At 54.1% G+C, this 19,014-nt stretch overlaps 1 protein-coding gene across 1 annotated transcript in view; it reads right to left on the reverse strand.

The window, feature by feature from the left end:
• LOC128272381 (endothelial transcription factor GATA-2) overlaps positions 1-19,014 on the reverse strand; it is a 71,932-nt gene that overhangs the window by 9,757 nt on the left and 43,161 nt on the right. Inside the window, exon 3 of the mRNA XM_053010182.1 lies at positions 14,528-14,679. Coding sequence (XP_052866142.1) covers positions 14,528-14,679 — 152 coding nt within the window. The remainder of the gene's footprint in view (positions 1-14,527; positions 14,680-19,014) is intronic.

The raw sequence follows: 19,014 nt of genomic DNA on the forward strand, positions 1-19,014 counted from the left end.
ACAGGCGAGGCGTGTGTGCGCGCGCGCGCTTGCGGACCTGTCAAACTGACATTAACCCAATTAAAACCATAACCTCTCTCGAAGGCGTGCATTGTGCTTTCGGGGGCGCTGTCCGTGGTTCCATTTCACGCATGTCACTCCTGCGAGTGTGTCTGTGTCCGGGTGTGTATGTGTGCCTCGGCCACCATACCCGGTCGGTATTAGAAAATCCGATCCAATCCGATTCCAATCCGTCAATCCGGTAATTGTTGTTTTGGGTTTCGCTCCCGCCGCCGCCGTCGCCGCCGCGTTCGAGGACCTGCAGGGGTCACCTGCGGTCGCGGACACGGAGACCCGGGAACGAGCTGGAGTTTATAAAAATATAAATGAATCGAAATGAAGCAACTGACATGGGCGAGCACGCGCGTCGTGGAGCTCTTGTTGCTCTTTTTTTCGGGCTCCAACTTCGGTTGACACTTTGAAGCGGAACCGGTTCCGGTTGTTCCCATTCCGGGCGCGGGCGAACGCGGGTGTGTCCGGTGTTGTTAAGTTGTTGCTGCTCCTTTTTTTGGATTCGGAGTGAGCCCCCTCCGACGACTGTCAACAGAGAGGTGTTATTAATTGGTTTTTATCTGTGGCTGGCGTGTATCGATTTCCGCGAAATCGGCTTTAATTAAAAGTGTCAACTCCCTGGGTACCGATAAACGCCACAGTCCGTCCGACTGACCAGATAGCACACGGTGTGTTGGAAACCGCAGCAGGCCTACTGTCGGTGCCAAACCAAAACACGATTTCTGCTTCTTCTTCTTGGCCGTCTTTCTATTGCCGTGCGGCCACGCAGAGGCCGTCCTTTTATGTTGGCCTCCCAGTTGATGGACATAAATCAGCTTCCATTAGTGAAATATTTCCCCGGCTTTCTTTGATTGATACGCGCCAGCGAGCCGCTAAGTAATGGTAGTAGGCCGCGGCTGACAGCGAAGATGGAGAGAGAGGCCCGCCCGGGTCTCGGCCCACACGATAAAGTCGAGGCCTGCTACGAATATGTTGCTTGCCCGCGTTTTTTTTTGGGGTGCTTTCGTTTGACGCAAAAAAAAACCACAACCGGGAACCGATAGCTTCGGGGTCAGTCGGGTCGACGGGGGGCAGTCAAACGGTTCTGGCTACCGAAACTGTTGACGCCACCACGCAACCCCCCTCCAGCGCTTTTATGCTGCGGAAACTCCTCCAAGCCCAGAGCCGGTGGTCAGAAACAATAAAAGAAAATCCAAATCCCACTCCCGGCCAACGGCGGCGGCGGTGGAAGACGTCTTGGAAACGTCAAAATTCTTGACATACCATTTTTCGTGTTCTGCTGTTCTGCCGCCACGACCGTGGCGGTTGTATTTTATTAATGAAAATCTCTGACCACTCCAGCGGCCGGCCGGGCACACCTTCTGGGCGCATTGTCTGGGTTGCCTAGCGAGATGCCTAGAGGGCCGGGTGGCTCAAAAAGTCTCCTACAAGCGCTACTTGAAATTGGAACTGTGTGTCTTGGGTGCCCCGACTTGACCCTGCCGGACGCGACTGCTCCGGAGTCGCACCTTCACAATTTATGAGCATCGCACGCCCGGCACGCCGTAAATTCCGGTTCGACTGAATTCGGCCATTAGTGTTGCTTCGAGTGTCCGGAACCGCCCGGAAGTTGATTGAAACGTTTTGGAGAAGAGTTGGCTTGGGAGCAATCAAATGAAAATCAGCGAATGGCCAGTCACCAGCGAAGCGATGAAACAGGAACCCTAATAAGTCAAAAAAGTGCAGATTAGAAACAAACAGATTAACTGCGGAACAGACAGCCAACAGTGAGGCTCTTAATTGGAGTGCCCAAAAGCAATAGAACCGACCGCAGAGCAGACGCGGCGCGTCACAATGATGCATGGGATGCTTAGTGGTGATTAAAACGGAGTCTGAAATGTTGGAGTCCCCAACATCGGCACCGGGATTGAGATCGATTCCTCGCTGCTTATTAAAAGCGCACAATCCCGCCGTTCCCGTGACTTCATCCCATCAGTCGATGCCTTTCGGGTCTTCGGCAGCAAAGATTTGGCGTCGATCGAGCGACATTCCCGCGTATCTTCGCCGGTTCTCTCTCTTCCCGTTCGATGGTTGCGTTATTGTTGCCTCTCTCGGGGATCCGGTTGTGGCTTATGGCTTCCCGGCAGCCGTGTCTGGCCCATTTGTTTGCTTTTATGTTTATGCTCGTTCTCCTTTCGCCCCGTTTCCGAAGGAACGACTTTAGTTTGGCAATTTTCTCGGTCCCCATGGTGTGCCATAATCGGGGTACCGGGCACCCAAGACTGCGGATTCCATCCCGGCAGCGACTTCTTGGCGCGTTAATTGAATTGCGCAAATCGGATTATCGTTAACCGAAACCGTAGCCACCGCAAGCCGGCCGGGGAGTGCGCCGGCGGTTTAACGGAGCGCTGCGGTGGAAGATTTGTGTCACGTCTAATATCCGAACGATCCGGGCTCCTGGCGTGATGTGTTAGGGATGTCATCTGTCTGCGTGTAGAGGCCGCTCCCTGCGTTACGCTTGTCCGGGCGCAAATGAAGCGTTCACTTCCGCATTTCGATCGCTCGGTTCACCGGGAGGCCAACTGCCTACTTCAGAAGTTAATGGCTGTGGCCCACGGTGCGACCTTAATCCCGCAGTGGCCAACGCTAGACCACTCAAGGCCACCGAGAGGGGTCTTGCACGAAGCCTATTGTGCCGTGAGGAGGGACCCCGCAAGTCGTGCTCCTTATTTGTCTTCGTTCGGTAATTTCTTGGGCCAATTTATGGAACAGCAGCGCCACGGTTGCCTCTCGGTTGCCTTTCGGTTCGCGGCGAAAAACTTTCTTGCGAGAAAATCCATCGAACGGTACCACGGCCACCCACGCCAGGGGCAGCGGCGAAGGTGGTGGAGGGCTGCATGGCTGCAAAATTAATAAGGTGCGTGGCTGGAGGTTATGGCCCCGTTTTCGCTGTCGTCTGCCGGTTGCCTGGTTAAAACAATAACAATCGTTGTTCATATAAAAATCACCTATAATCTAATAAATTGATAAAGAACTGGAGGGAGTCTCGGCGGGGCCCGTCGGGGCTCGTCGGGGCCAAACACTGAAGACGTCTACATCGGTCGGTTCTGTTGCGGTGGTGGGGAGAACATCGGGGGGTCGGTGGGAAAACATGAAGCAGAGAGAAAGAGCGCAAAATTCGCGCAAAAAACCACGCGAATCGCAAAGCATAAAAAGCCCGGCAGAGCCATGCTGCGGTTGGCCACGACGGCGGCAGAGACTCCGTTTCGGGACCCGGCCGCGCGGTGGGACGTCCCGGCGGAGTATCGACATCGTTGCTACAAATTCCATTACCTCCCCGCTCGTGCTGCCGCTAGTGTTGCTGTTTATGTTATTATTGTAGTAATTTAACCACTAGCAGCACCATCATCATCATCATCGTCGTCGGCGTCATCGTCAGCAGCGAGCGATGGACGCGTGGCGAGCAGAGATTTCGTACGGAACGAAGGAGGAAAATATTTTTTACTTAAGAAAGCCCTTTCGCCTATTTCCTGCTCAAAACAGGGCGCACAGAAAAAAAACAACCCGGACGAAGAGTTCCCGTGGCGTGGCGTAAGCGACTTTTCATCGAACCCCGGCAACATCGGCAACATCGCAACCAGAACGTCGTTATGGTTGGCTGAGCGCTCGCCATATCGTTACCGCGAAGCCTATCGCGAATTTATGGCACACAAAGTGTAATTTTATTATAACCATTTGTTTCTAGTCACGACCCAATAGTGCCGTGGCATGAGTGCCGTGGAGGGAGGGACGGCGGACCACACAGGCGATGTAGTGTGGCCGGGACTAGCGAACGAGACAATGAATCCGTTCGTGGGCCCGCTGGGATCGAAGCTGCTCGAACCGGCGGCGGTGGCGAAGGTGTTCGATCCTTTCGCCTGGATATTGTTTCCGGCGAAAATCGGTGTTCAGTGACAGTACGAGCTTCAGGTAAGGACTTCTCGGCGAAAGGTGTTTAACAATTTAACATAAAATATAAATTATGATTACATTAAGTAATGACATTACTACCACTAACAGTAGCCTTCTAATGACGGTGCCTGAAACCAATATTTGTTGCCATTAAATTTCTATAAAGAAACAATTCAAGTGTTTGGATTTTAAACTACCGATTACTTGACTTTTAAAACGTCAAACTTTATTCTGAAAATTATGAATATTCAGTGATAACTTTGACATTCACGAAATAGGACGCTATACGCTTACAGAAAATTGGGAAACAATAATTACTATTTTATTAAAAGTCTTCAATGTCGTCGAGCAAGAGAAGCCAATGCACCGACAACGAGTGACTGCTTGGTGCGGATTTTGGATTGGCGGCATCATCCATCCATTTTTCTTCGAAAATGAAGAAGGAGCCGTAACCGCCGATGGCGTACGCTACTGAGTAATGTTGGCTGATTGGTTCTTCGGGGAAATTGAAGCTGAAAATATGGACGACGATTTGAATTCAACAGGACGGCGTTACGTGCCATACAGCGACAGCCACAATCGACATTTTGGGCTTCATCCTCGGTCTCTGAAGACGACTGACTTCTGACTTCTTGGTCGACTGTAATCGAAAGTTCACATCAAGACTATTCTCTGGCCGATCGGCGCATTTATGGTCAAATGTGGGTTAGGTTCGCCCACAACAAGAAAGTGTCCTTTTGGCCTGCATGATCACCTCTGTCCTTTGTAATCATGGATCCAGGCCAACTCCTCGGGACTGTGAAATTGTAGACCACTAAAGTGACGTGTCTGTCAGAAATCTGTCTGCAGTGAACAGTTTGATGGTAACTCGTTTTTTTGTGGTCTCAACTGTGTGTGCTCTGTGAAGTTTGAGGCCCCTTTCGCATGATGAAAGTTCATTTCTCCTCGTTTTTTTATCCCTCAAAGTGCGTTCTTATGCTTGTAGGTCCCCGCTGTGTCCACTCAAATGCTACAACCAGTTTCCCTTGCATATGTGGCGCTGTATTCCAGGAATTGTTTCAATGTTTCTGCCAACTTTGACTTCGACGCTGGCTGGCTGTCTGGCAGACTGAAAAGCTCCCAGCCAGCCCGTCGACCTCACACATAAGTACACCCACCGGGCGGGGGTGGTGCCGGTACGACCACCTCCTGCCGGCCAGGTGCAGCTGCGTTACAACGCCACAGCACAACATACGCCATCTCCCAAGGGGTCCCCAACGCGCGCGGCCCCCGGTCCCGGAAAGTTGACATTGATTTATGCTTCTGGTGCGTTGGGCCGATGTTGCGTACTTTGCTCTCTCGCTCTCTCGCTCTCTCTTTCTCCCTCTCTCTCGCGCTTTTGTTTCAACCTTTTCCCTGCTTTGAATTCGCACCTCCCTCGGCACATTTATCTCGGGGTTCGCCCCACACTTTCGCAACACATTGATTTTCTTGCCACCCATTGCCGCCGCCACCACCACCGGCTCCGCTTCTTAGCGTGGGGCAGGGCGGTGGTGTAGGTGGACGACACCCCGCAGAATGTATTCCCTCCGACGGACCGCGAACGCCAAAGTACGCGCCAACTAATGCCGCTTCTGCGCATCGAGCGTCCTCGCGCGAAGGAGTCTGCGATGGATGCCAACTTTCGAAAGGGGGAAGAACGAAGTCCCCGGGAGTCGGCCAGCCGGCGGTAGTCGGTAGTTAAATTATGGTGTTAAAATATATGTTACAGTTGGAACTTTGGTTGGAAGTTTCGCACAAAGTGCGCATCGCCTTCGCCGGGAGCATATTTTGTGGTCCGTTTTTCTTTGCTCCCTCTCTCTCTCTCTCTCCCTTTCGATCGCGGTGTTGGGCCTCCCCGGGTAACGCAACGTGGCACTTGGCGAATGAGAAATCCGCGCGCGAAGAATGCACACCTCGGACGACGGCCGTAGGCGCAGAGAGAGCACGGCGCAAAATTGGTACGCAAATTATTGAGCTCGTGAAGAATTTCACGTCGGGCAACCGGCGGTGCCATATATCACGGCAGGTCCTTGCGGGACGGTTTGCCCGGCCCTGGGCTTCGCCACGCTCTTGCAGCATCCATCTGCGGTCGGCGACAAAATAGCGCGTCCCGCGATTCCTTCCTGACAACTATATTAGCGACGGACGGCAACGTGGACCGGACACCGTCTTCGCCATTCGCCATTCGGCGGCCATTCGCGGAACGCGACCTCTACGGGTTCTAATTTATTGGCAAGCCCCAGGATCGCGTCGCGCTAAAAATCGAATGGTGCTGACGCGACCATAGCCGGGCGTTCACCGGGTTCACCCGTTCCAGCCGAAAGGGAAGAAGCGCAACCGCTGGCCATCCCGCCCGAAACGCTCATCAATCCCCACGGCCTGGGCCACGCGGAAGATCCCTGCACACCCCTCGGAGTCAGGTCAAACCCATCCGAAAACCGTCCGCCGGGCCCGTAGCGTCCGGGGGCCCACAGCCAGACGAGATGCTAATTGGAATGTATCGCGTTTCAGTTTCGCTGGAAATTTGGCGACGCCGGACACACTCCCGCGTGCCGCGATTTTATGCGCCGAACACCAGTTCCCGAAAGGATGGCCGGAAATTTTATGTTTGAAAATTAATTAAATTACCCGAGACCGGGCCGCGCGGGTTCGGCGGAGACCGCTCACGAGAAGATCGGATCGATCGGGCAGATCACCGATCGTCGATCGGTTCGAGCCGTTTTGGGGTCCGCTTTTAAACCGTGTTCGACACAATTAAACGCACATAAAAACCAGTGTCGGCCGGTCGCGGCCCCTAGAGCGGGCCGCATTCGGGCGGCTAATGAATTCTTCGAATTAGTTAAAGTACCACGAAAACGGCTTGTCACGAATACGTGGCCGCCGGCCGCTATAAAGATATCAATTCGTCCGCGATTCACCGCGTAATGCGCGCCCCAAAAAGTGGGGAGTTCTTCCGAAGCTAGGGCCTCTAACAAGACTAGGGCCTCTCGGAGTGGGCCTCGCGCGACTGTTGGGCTAATATTTTTGCCTCAATTGATAATAAACATGTCAGCCCCGGCCCCGAGCCCACCGGTTCGGGTTGGCCCACCGGGCTGTCAGCGGGCTAAGGTCTACTTCCGGCAGCAGTACGTTCCGCGGACGACTCACTCAACAGGCCGCGGCGCGCACTCGACACCAGAATTTACGAGCTCGCCTCCGAGCTCTCCTTCTAAGCTCGTCGGCGTCGGCGCTGCCAGCCGTGTCGTGGTCGCGCTGCAGTCGGTCGGTCGGTCGGCAGGCGAACCGTGGCCGCACCGCGACCGCACAGCGAGCCGCAAATGATGAGCCAAACTGATTTATCGATAAATTTTATACCCTCAATAATTAACCTCATTAACATAACGGACCGCAACACAGCGCCGCGCAGCGGCAAGGTTACGCCAGCGGCCCCAGCGTCGTGACCTTGCGACCCACGTGGCCGGGCGGGTCCGGGCCGGGAGATTCGGCCCGGTTTTTGGACGTTTCACTTTCTGCGCTCCTTTCCGTTCCAGACCTAACAAAAGCAGTATTTATTCAAATCCGCCCAAAGTCCGCGCTTTGGCCGCAAGCCACGTGGTAATATGCAAATGAATTCCGGGAAGCGCCTTCCGGCCACCGGAGGTTGCTGAAGTTGGCTGTGGAAATTATGAAACTTTTCCAAAACAGTGCGCCAACCGCCTGAAGGCCTAATTTGCGAGTTGCAACTTGAATGAATTATCCCCGAAACCCGCTCCAAGAGTTCCCGTCCTGCTCGACGTAACCGTTTACTGGGACATATCCCCCCCCCCCATGGTTTGGCCTCATTCTTTCGCCCGATGGCGGCTCCCGTTCGTGTGGCAGACCCTAGAATGCGCGGTAGCACCGACCAGCGGGCAACATTCTTGTGGCATTCCCGCAAACAGGAATACCGGGAGCGACTGAAGGTGGTTCTAGAATAGCCAGACCCTCAGATGGGTCCGCGATGACGAAGACAGATCCCCGGATCTGGTGCCGAGTGACAGTCTCTGGCTCAGGCCTCCAACTTCTGGAGCTCCACGCGGCGGCCGCGATGGACCCGAGATGGAATCGTGATTATCTCAATGTCACTCGGACCCATTCATGCCCGCGCCGTGGCCCGTGGGTCGGTAGGGCCCACTGATTTGACTTGACTGACGAGCTCTTGACTGGCTGACGGGGGGCTTAGACTGACTGACTGTTCTCCGGGTCGGGAGCACGACGGGCGTCCCAGCGACCCGGGGTCCGGATCCGGGTCTCCCAGCGCGCGCGCCAGAACTTCAACCTGACACACCGCGCAGCTGACGGTGACCCCATCGTGATCGGGCGCGGGAATTATGGTTTCCCCTACTACTAATTTATGCACTTTTGTACAATTATTAACCATCACGAGCACGGAGACCGGAGACCGGCAGCACGTGCGGAGCAGTCGAAAACACGACTAATTTACGATCGTGCCGCTTTAATCGAGCCTGTAATGGATTGAATTAAACCTGTCGGAACACAGGGGTACGGGCGGCGATATCCACCACCCAGGACGACGTGCAGGTTGTGTCGATCACGTCGCAGCGGATCGGGCGGTCTAGCGCCAGCCAGTCAGCCTCCCAGAGCTCGACGTCGCGATGACGTCGATCTGCGTGATGAACTTCGACTCGAGTTCTCCGGGCGGCCGAAAACCGGTTTATCGATCGTCTGAAAGCCTACACTGTGACCCCAGCCGAGGCAAGGACACATCATATCATAGACCCTACTCACTGGTTGCTGCCCAACGTTTGCCGCTGAGTGCAACGACGCGCCAAGCTGTGTCCGAAGGTGCACCGGTCCGCCGCCGTCCGCGCGGTTCCAAAATATGCTGGAAACAGCCTGACCACAGCATTTAGCTTCCGGCGCCCTGCGCGGCGACCAGGAATGCGGTTTTTATGGATTTAATGTACGCCCGGATTGGTGGAGCCCGGGAGATGCCCCGGGAGATAATAACGCTTCGGTGATTCGGGGCCACGGCGGCCAGAGTCAAGTACACTCGCCTGCACCCCGTTTAGCATACATTAGACGTGGTGGTGGTGGCCGCGGTGGTGTACAAGCATTTTAAAGGTCGCCTCAACGCAAGCCGGAATATCTGCCCCGGAGCTCTCCAAATTGGGGCCCCCCAATTTTCGGGGCGCAATCAGTTCCGCTCGGGCCCCGGCTCGGCTCCCAAATTGCCTTCACCCGCGAAAAGACCCGACCTACAAGCGAAACGGTGTCACATTTCGGTGCGACACCGATGCCGATGCGGTCGGGCCTCGCCGACTGTTTTCGGAGTGTCAATTAACCAAACGCCGAACCTTTTACCGCGCTGGTGGTGGCGGCAATTAGTGGATAATTGAGCAGCTTCCAGCCGCGAACGGAGCTGCCGATGGCCGAGGACACCCCGCGGGGGGGTTTCGAGTCCAGTTGGGTTGGGAGAAACAAATCATCCCGCGGATTACCCGGCGCGGATGGCGCTTATGCTCGCGGGAGTGCACACAGTTTGGCACATAGTTGCAGCTAATTAAATGTACCCACATCCCCATCCTGGAACGGAAGCGAACCCCCGGCGGGGAGGCCGACGGCCGAGTGATAACCATCATCCGTGCGCATCTTTTGCTCCCAAAAACTTTATCCGCCCGGAACTGGGGAGCTGAGCCTCTACTCTCTGTCTCACTCACTCACTCCGTCCTCTTTTGAGTCGGTCCTTCTCGCTCCCACTCTCGGTCGCTCGCCTCGCTCGATGAGAAATTAATTTAAATTAGTCAATAAAGTCAAGAAAAGTTACATCGTCCGCGTCCGCCACGTCCGTTCTGTGTGGCGCGACGTTTCGTGGAAGCGAAGGAAGCTGGACATGTGCAACCGTGTTCCTGAGAACCGCTGCTCTCGGGAACCGTACACCATCACTGGCCCGCTGGTTGGCGCCCCGCAGAGCGTGGGTACCGAACCCACCGGTCACCGGTGGAGCGAGACGTTTCGTTCGACTCCTTCGTCTTTTTCTGGACGCGGGGCCTCGGGGCGTCCTGACGATGACGAAGACGTTCGGCGCGTCGAGCGATACTAATATTGCATGAATCATGGCTTATTATGGTACAACCGGACAACAGGGTTCCCGATTTTTTTCCCGTCTCTCCTTCGAAACTTGGGCTCTCGGGTCCGATCCCGCGAGGTTCCTGGCAGCGAGTGTTGTCACTCACCTTCGTCACTGGGCGCGCGCGCCCGATCCCACGGACGCGGTATGCGAACGAATAAATATAATTCTTTGCGTTTTATTAGAACCACAGTGGGCTCGGCGTGAGCCATGGGAATCGGTGTTATGGATCGGGCTGGATGCCCAAGATGCTCGTTAGCCAACCGACGGTGCTACTAAAACCCGTGGCCCAGGTAGGTTTTAGCTGGGGAATCATAACCGGCATTTCGGTCCGTGATCCTGTCATGGCACTCCACGTTGACCACAGAGTGCACCAACCTTTCGGTTTCGATTTAAATTTGTTTTAAAATGGTGCCATTATCATTTGAGTCGAACAAATCGCTAGCAAACAGATTGATGTCGCTACTCATTACCGCGGAGTACTCATTCCCAAAGCGAGGGGCCACTATCACCCGGAACACACAAATTCCACTGTCCACACCGCGATTCGAAACAATTTCATACGTAATTTGGTTCCCGTAATTTCGCTGCCCACCGGAGCATGGACCATTTATTTTCCGCTAAACCATGCCACTGATCGGGGCTGACCGACCCACATCGGCCATCCGGCAAGAGACGCCCTTCAGGAAGACGTTTCAATTTCGGCGGGGGGGACATCAAGGGCAAAGTTGTGTCCCGCCCCGGTGCGGGGACATTGATAATAGCTACACATTCTCCCATTTATGTCGCAGAACCCCGGACCGGGGACTGTCATGGCGGCGGCTTCATAAGGTAAACGCGGCACCAAAAAACATGTGTGACAGAAGGTGACGCACCTCCGGTGTCCTCGCGGCCGCCGAGGGGGCCGCCACTGTTTTTTGGTTGTTATTTTCGGGTGTCGACTGACAGGGCGGCCGCCGCGGCTAGGCACAATTATTAAGTGGAGATCTATGTTCGCCGATAAGACGCCGGTCGCCGTCGGCGTCGTCGTTGGCCGTGTCATAATTTTGCGTTCTTGCGGCGCCCCTTCCGACAAACGTTGCCGGCCAACGGTCAACGGTGTGCGTGTGCGTTGGACTGTTCTAGTTAGAGACGTGGAGAAAGGGACCCCGGGTGCGACTACTCATGGGGAACGTGGATTTTCTTCAGCCGCTTTGGGTCCTTTAAGGAGCCATTTTTAGAGCACAACTCGCCACTGTTAAAGGGCGCCGGTTCCGTAATGCCTGAAGACGGACTTGCTCGAGGTGGCGACTGTAACAAGTTGCTGCTCCTGAAGCGACCACAGCGAGGCAGGTGTAAATGTCCGCTCCGTCGGACGGGTCGTGTTTTGTCCGTCCCCGTCGGCTGCAGCTGCTCGGCTTGTGCCTTCGTTCCTAGTGCTGTCGAGGGCACCTCGAAAAAGCCCAAAGTCTCCGGGTTTTTTTCTTCCAGTATTCATGCAAACGATCGCCATTGAAGGCCGGGCTTTGCCGGTCGCCAACCATCAAAGACGATTTGATTGTTTCATGCCTATGTTTTCGGTTGGGTTTCTCTCCCTCTCGTTGGGTCTCTTTGTTGGCTCCCGCGAGTCCTCGAATCCTCGAGCCAATTTTTTTATTGCAATTTGATTCGAATACGCAAATTCGCCAAATTCGCTTTCCACGCGGAGTCGCGCACGTGAAGTTTTGCATGAAATTTGAAGGCTACCCCTGCGGTCGGTTGGTCCGTGGCAGGCTCCCGTGGCAAACCCGGGATTGTCAATTGTGTACCGAACTGGCTCGAGCGGCCGGCCGGCCAACGACGACGAAAAATTACCGCAGCTGATCAGCGGGCCGCGATAAGCGAAGCACCGATCTGCGGCGAAAGATCTTCCGAAGGCCGGAGTAGCGTAGCGCCAGGCTCGCCGCCGGGGGATACGCACGGCAACGGCAAACGCAAAAAGAAGCTCAGCCGGAGCTGAGCCGAAGGGCTGAGCATTGAAATAAATTAAATCACTTCCTTATTTATATCGGATGTAAACTAATTAAATCGACGAACGTACAGCAAACAACTTGTCCACCGCGAGCGCACCCCCTCGGCCTGCGTGGCGGCGCTCGGCGGGGTGGTTCTAAAAATTCCCAGACTTGCCTGTCCTGGTCCGGGCAGCATAAACCGTTGCATGGCGGCGGATCCAACCGAAGGAAAACATTGTTTATTTTTTTCATATATATTATTCGGTCTCCAGCGCGAGGTTCGGTCGTCCGGCGGGGATCGTCTTCGGGCTGGAGTTGCAGAGTTGCATGGGAAAAACTCTGCACTGCCGCGCGGTTCAACCCGTGCGCTGCCTTTTCCAATGAATCGACGCCGGCCGGTGTGCGGACCCTACAATTTGCTTCGATTTTCGCTCAACCGTCGTCGTCGTCGCGATCGTTAGGCGGCGGCCGATTCGAGATGGCGGATCGCGAAATTGGATCGCAATCGTCTCCGTCCCGATGTGGCTTTGATTGATCCTTTGAGTCCCGTTGGCAATTAAAATTGGGGCGCCCTCCGCCACCGCGGCAGGCTGCGGGGTGTGCCGGGCTGGGCCGAGGATTAATTTCAGGAAGCCAAGTTCGTTTGGCCAAGGATGGGCGTGTTGGATGGGCTCGGGACGCTACGGCGTTCTCCCACGGTATCCGATCGAACCGATCGATCCTTACGATTCTTACGCAAAACGAGGCTCGAGCAGCTTTCTACTACTTCTGCGACTTTGGTAAGAACACGATAATCAATATTTTTAACAATATCCAGAAAGGTTAAACTTAAAACCCATAAAAAGTTTAAGCATTTTGAATTATTAATTTTTCATCCCAATTTCAGAATGTTGTTAGACCAAAAGGTTGCCAAGTTTTCCCGAACAGTAGAAGGTTGCCTTAAGGGCTCGGGTATCGAGCACACGGGCGCATCGGTTTGATTTATTCGATTTTGATAATGTTTCTCACACATGGTGCCCTTGTCCGTTCACGCCCACCGTCGGGTCGGAACGGGCCCGGTCCGATGCGTTTGTAGTATTCCGGCCATCGAATCGAAGCATAAGTCGAAGGCCCAAAACAGCACGGTCCTGGCACGGATCGGACATTGTGGTGGAAAAATTTAATCTCGCTCCGCAACGCGATAAATGCGATATCCCGACGCAGCTCGAATCAGTAAAGGCGTAATCGTACTGCACACGCCCCGGTGAGGTCGCCTCTTGTCTTGCAGGCGAAGTTCCAAAATCGAAAACGGTTCCAACAGGACAGGATGGCGTCGCGAAAAAAGGGGCAAAACCTCGTTAAAGCTCGAACCCAATATCGATTGGAGCGCAGACGCTTATGATCGCCGCTGCTGCGGCAAGTCTCATGAATCAATCATCAACACCAGCCTGTGGGAAGGATTGTCGATGGTCACCGAATGGCGGGCCACCAAATCGCAAGGATCGCATTCCTGCAATCCCCTGACTGATCCGATCCGATCTAATGTGCTGATTGCCGCGCGGCCCGATATCGATCAGCCCCAATTAGCAGCAGTACAAACAAAACACTTGTCACCGTGGTCTCCTTCTCGCTCGCTCACTCCCTATCTCTACCTCTTTGCGATGAAAGCCCAAGAGAAGAGCGAAACGAATCCATCCGAGCCGGGCCGGGCCTTTAAGACGGCGCGGAACGAAGACAAGAGCCAAGACAACATCGCCATCAAGATCGCCGAGGCAGCTCGTCGTCCACCGGCACCGGCTTCTGAGGGCGCCCACGGACAGAGGACGATAAAATGAGTCAAAATAAAGCCGCCACCGAAAAGCGGGGTCCTCCTCCGGGGCCACCTGATCCTGCTGCTGGCCCCCGTTGGAGGATCAGAAAACGAGATGCAAAAATTATCTTGTCGTTCCCGATGATACCCATCGATATTGCTACTTACAATTAAAAATTATCATAAATATAGCGTGTTTATGAACGTGCTGTGCCCGTGTCTTGGGCGGCCCAACCTTGCCCACCGTCGGCCTAAGGGTCACTACGTGTGCGTGTGCGTGTCCTCGTCGGTGCACGGATGATGTCTCGTCGTACACGTCGGGTGCACAATTCATCGGCCGGTTGATTAGTCTTTTTTCACAATTGTGACGATCGCGCGCCAGCAGGAGGGACAGCCGATCGCACTTTTGATTGACACATGATACCGCGGGACCGGGGTCCTGGGCCCCCTGGACAAGTGTGCGAACGTGTGAAACATTTATTCAAAACTTCAGCTCGCGACTTCTGCCGGAATATGATCAGCGCGCGCATATTAAGCGGCGGGTTTATGTGGCCTTCACAACATGCGATGGCTGATCCACGACTTGAGCACGTCGTCAACATAGTCACAGACTGTTAATACACCAGTCGGAGGAGCGAATAATCCCGCGATACTTACGCTAACCAGTCTTCGTTTCGGTTTGATCAGTGGACGATTCTGGCCGTTCATTTTGTAGTAGAGTCCGCAGGCGTTGCACAGATAGTGACCGGTACCGTCCCGTCGCCACAGGGGCGTCGACGTTGCACCGCAGTTGACACATTCTCGACCCTCTGCGTGTTTTTGGAGAGAAAAGGGAGAAAAAAGGGAATGAAAATCATTAGACATTTTACGAATTTGGTGTCACAACAACGGCGTACGTTACTGTTATTTGTTAGCCATTGCCCGTGCGCCAATGTTAGAGAACCTAAACAGACCCAACCGCAGGAACATGTCACCAAAATAACCGTTTCTTGAGAAACGGGAAAAAACCGCAGTTGACAGGCGCCCAGATCACGCACCGCCTGAGCCCACGGCCCATGACTATTGAAATTAATTAAATTAGTTCGGCAGCAACATTAATTTCAATTTGACGTTGATAAATTAGGGACCCCGAAATCACGCAGACGAAGGTTGAAGGTTGACCTACAACCGCTTCACAGAGAGAAAGAGAGAGAAAGAGAGACCATAGCCAGCGAGCCTAGAAATGTGTCTCCGAAAATTCCGTCCTTCCGGCGCTCGTTAGGCGACAATCTGTGGGCTCCTTACGAGCGGAACCTCACGGTTGCGTCCCGAGGGCCCCGGGGGCCTAGAACCCGGGGACATCATTTTTTATGCCCTCCGCACCGGTGGACTCCACCATCACCGCCCCGACCGGCGACAAGGACGAACAGCGAGAGAAAGGTTTTCCCACCCATTTTCAGACCTCTGCCACAGCTGCCCACACTATCAAATATTAGTTAACCGTTTAACAAGTTATGGAATAAATTAGTCTCGATTTCGCTTTCGACATTTCGACACACTCGTAACATCGATTCGACGACGACGACGACCGGCTGCGACGCGGCTCTCGGTGGCCGCGGCTTCCGCGCGCTGTCCGGGGTCCACTTGGCCGCAAGATAATTTTATGCAGAGAGAACAACATTTTTATTTCGATATTTATGTGATTTTCTTCACGGGACCGGATCGGACCGGGTGGAGATCACCAAATTCTGAGGCCCGCTACGGTTTAAGTATCTTGTTCTTGTTAATTTTTATAAGACATTGTTTGTCGTCCCATTCGCCCATTCCGCGGGTGCCAGCGCCATTCATGGTAGCGACCCGCGGGTCTGGGGTCTATTAAGAAAAATGTTACTTCCTCGATCATTGGCTACCCCCGGCGGCGGCCGCGGAATTGCGCGGGAAGGGATTCGATTTCTTTCGCTCCTTCTTCGACGGCGACGAGCGGTTTTGCGCGCGCGTTTCGCAGGCTAATCCGGCGCGTTCGGGTGTTCACACGGAGGGGCCCTCGGGTCGGTATCGACCAGGGGGTGTTCCACGGTAGTAGTGTGGTGACGCTGGTGATGACGCTGCCGCGGTACTCATCGGTAGGCGGCGGGGACCCACAGCTGGGGCTGGGAACGGAAACGGAATCGATTCCTTTTAATAATCATCATCCATAACATCATAATCACGGGTATTCGCCATATTTCATCGCCCGCCGATCGGTCTCGGGTCCGTCGGCTTGGGTCCCCCCCGGGAGGTTGTTGAGACAGTTCCGAGCCCATTACCGTCCCGGGAACCTGGTGGGAACTAATTAGAGTGGCTTCTGCCACGCCAGAACCACGCCGGTTTCGGCCAATCGGTAGCGTACGGGCCTTTCGCGGAATAACGTTTGTTGCTCTAATGTTGGGTTATCGAAACCTTGGGATTGCCAATTTGATTAAAACCATACCATGCTTTTCTTCGATGCTTTGCCGGGGAGACAGAGAGAGCAAGAGAGAGAAGGACAGAGAGAAAGTCTGAAACCGAGGCCAAGCATGCTCGATTCTGTTACGTTCGAAGGCCGCAAAGAAGCTCAAGGAAAGAGAGCTTTAGCTAAGATTATCGTGGTGTGGTGTATCATGAATCCATTCCGAATGGACAAACTGTCAACACATATTACTATTTGGCTGTTGTGCGTCTTTTGCGTAATTCGGTAAGCTCAACAGACCAATACGAGGACACTTTTTAAAGGCTACAGTCGAGACAGGAGCCAAAACGCAGAATACGTCGAAGGCTATTTGAAAAAAACATATTTCCGGACCATTTAAAAAATTGGAACAAATTTAAATGTGTTGCATAGAGTAGGGATTATTTTAAAGAAAATGGCATACATTTAGAAACAAATTGCGATATTTTTTGGCCACATTAATATAAACATCGCTGGCAGTATTAAAATCAGTGGCTTAAGAATAAGAGACACGAAACAGAGATTTGTTATGTGACGAGCAGTGACCTGTAAATTGAGCGGATTGCATCGCCTGGACCTGGCATGGCCGTTACTGGCAATGTATTTAACATTAACCGCAATAACAATCCCGTTAACAACCTAAATGATGAGCGACCCAATCCGGCCCAATGTTGGTTGGACCTTCCGGTTTTTTGTAGCCCAATTTGCTATCTCATTAGCGCAGCCCACCGTTGTCACCGGGGCCGGAAGAGTGTTATAAAGTGGCCAGAAGCTTGTCCTAGGTTGACGTTAAAATATTGAGCTCCGCCTAGGAAAATGTTGCCATTAAGGTCCTCGCCGGACCAACAGGTGCGCACGCGTCGAACGAATCGGTAGCAAAAACCCGCTAATCTCACCTCTTTCGCGAGGAATAAGAAGCACCGCTTCCCGAATCCAGTCGTTCGGATCGTTTCGGGGCCATCCGGACGGGTTCGATCGTCTATCCATAAATCGCATTCTCTATCGCGCCCGCCCCGGGGACCCCAGCGATACCCAATTATGAGCAGAAAGGAAATGGCCTCCCGGCGCGACCCGAAGCCCTGGTGCTTCATCTTCAGCGGCTCCAGGGTCCAAGTCCAGCGGGCGGACGAAAGTGCCGCGATGGTCGTCATTTTTCACCCGTGGGCCTCACGACACAGCACGGCCAGCCCCCGAAAACGGAGGCGTACATATTTTCGGTAGCGATGATATAAATTAAAAATTTTATTCATTTATATTTGGCTGCCGCAAACAAGATGCTTTCTCCGCGTGCGCCCAGGCCGGCCCGGTTCCCGAGGATGCGGCGGGGCCCGCGTTTCCAACCCTTCGTTGCGCTCGATCCCCGCTTCGCCTGCGATTGGGCTTCGCTTCTGTTTCCGAGAAAAAATAAACCACCAGCGCCAGTGGGCCGCCGGTGAAGCAGGCTCTCGTCTCAAGCACACTGTCAACCCACTCTCGTGACAGAGAGAGAGAAAGAGAGAGAGAGAGAGACGGATTTTAGGGATCACCCTCCGAAAAGCAGCGGAGACAAAACGGTCCACGGTCACGGTCCTTTCCCGGTGGTGACCGATAATAAATCAGTTACTTAATGATCTTTCCTAAATAAATCGCCGGTGGTTTCGGCCAGGCGGGCGATCCTCGCCACGATCGCCTGGTGCCTGGTGGCGCAACGGAAAGCAACGAAAACGAAACCTCCACCGAGGGGATCGTTGTCATCGTCGTCGTCGTCGCCGACGAGGTCTCCGCTCGGTCCACCATCCGGTCAGTGGAGTAGGATTACTGTGCGCCCCGTTTCTGGGCTGTGCGATGCTCACGCCAAGGAGCCAACGAAGCCAAGGAGCTCATCTTCTCGGCCGTTGAGCGTTTTCGCTGCCACCCCGCCGAACGACCTGCGAGTCCCGGGAGGGGCCCCGATTGACTAATGTTTTGTTTAACTCGTATAAACAATGTGTCGAGGACAAGTTACAGGTATTTAAACATTCTTTTTCACCCGTGTCCCGGGCTCGAGTCCGGGGAGTGGGTCCCGAAACCTCACGGCATCTCGCAGGTGACATCGCACACCGTCCGATAGCCTTCTTGCTGTTCTTCTTCTCCGTCTCCGTCTCCGTCCGGGTCCGTGACAGGGTACGAGGGTACAGCATAACGACGTATGCAGGAGCAAAAAAACGGACGAACAAAATGTGCACAGTCAGCAGCATTCACAGGGCCACCACCTTCTGGCCACCTTCTGGCCACCTTCTGCTGCTGCCGCTGCCGGGTCCGGAGCTGTGGGAAAAATCTCGCTCTGGGCACAGAATGGACTCTCAAGGGTTGCACTCGGTGAGGCTGCGCATCTCGGTTGCATCGTTCGTACGCTGCTTGTGGTGCCTTTCGTCGTATTTTCATTAGCGTTGTGCACGCCCCGGTCATAAACTGTTGGAGCGCCAGAACCCGGGACGACCCGTGCGATTAGCCTCGGAGACGTCCGTGAGAGGACCGACCGAATGGTTCCGGAATTCCTGCCACTTGTCGTACCATTACAATCGAACCAGGATCGGTCCAATTCTGGCGGTGAATTCTTCGGCGGCGGTGACACTCGTTTCTAGCATGAAGCAGCATAACCTTTTCCACTTCGCTTCTAACGTCGGCCCAACACGAACGGCGAGCATGGTGGCGTGCCACTGGTGCCGCCGTCTAGCGG

The sequence above is a fragment of the Anopheles cruzii genome, chromosome 3, assembly GCF_943734635.1.
Source record: "Anopheles cruzii chromosome 3, idAnoCruzAS_RS32_06, whole genome shotgun sequence".
Lineage (NCBI taxonomy): Eukaryota > Metazoa > Arthropoda > Insecta > Diptera > Culicidae > Anopheles > Anopheles cruzii.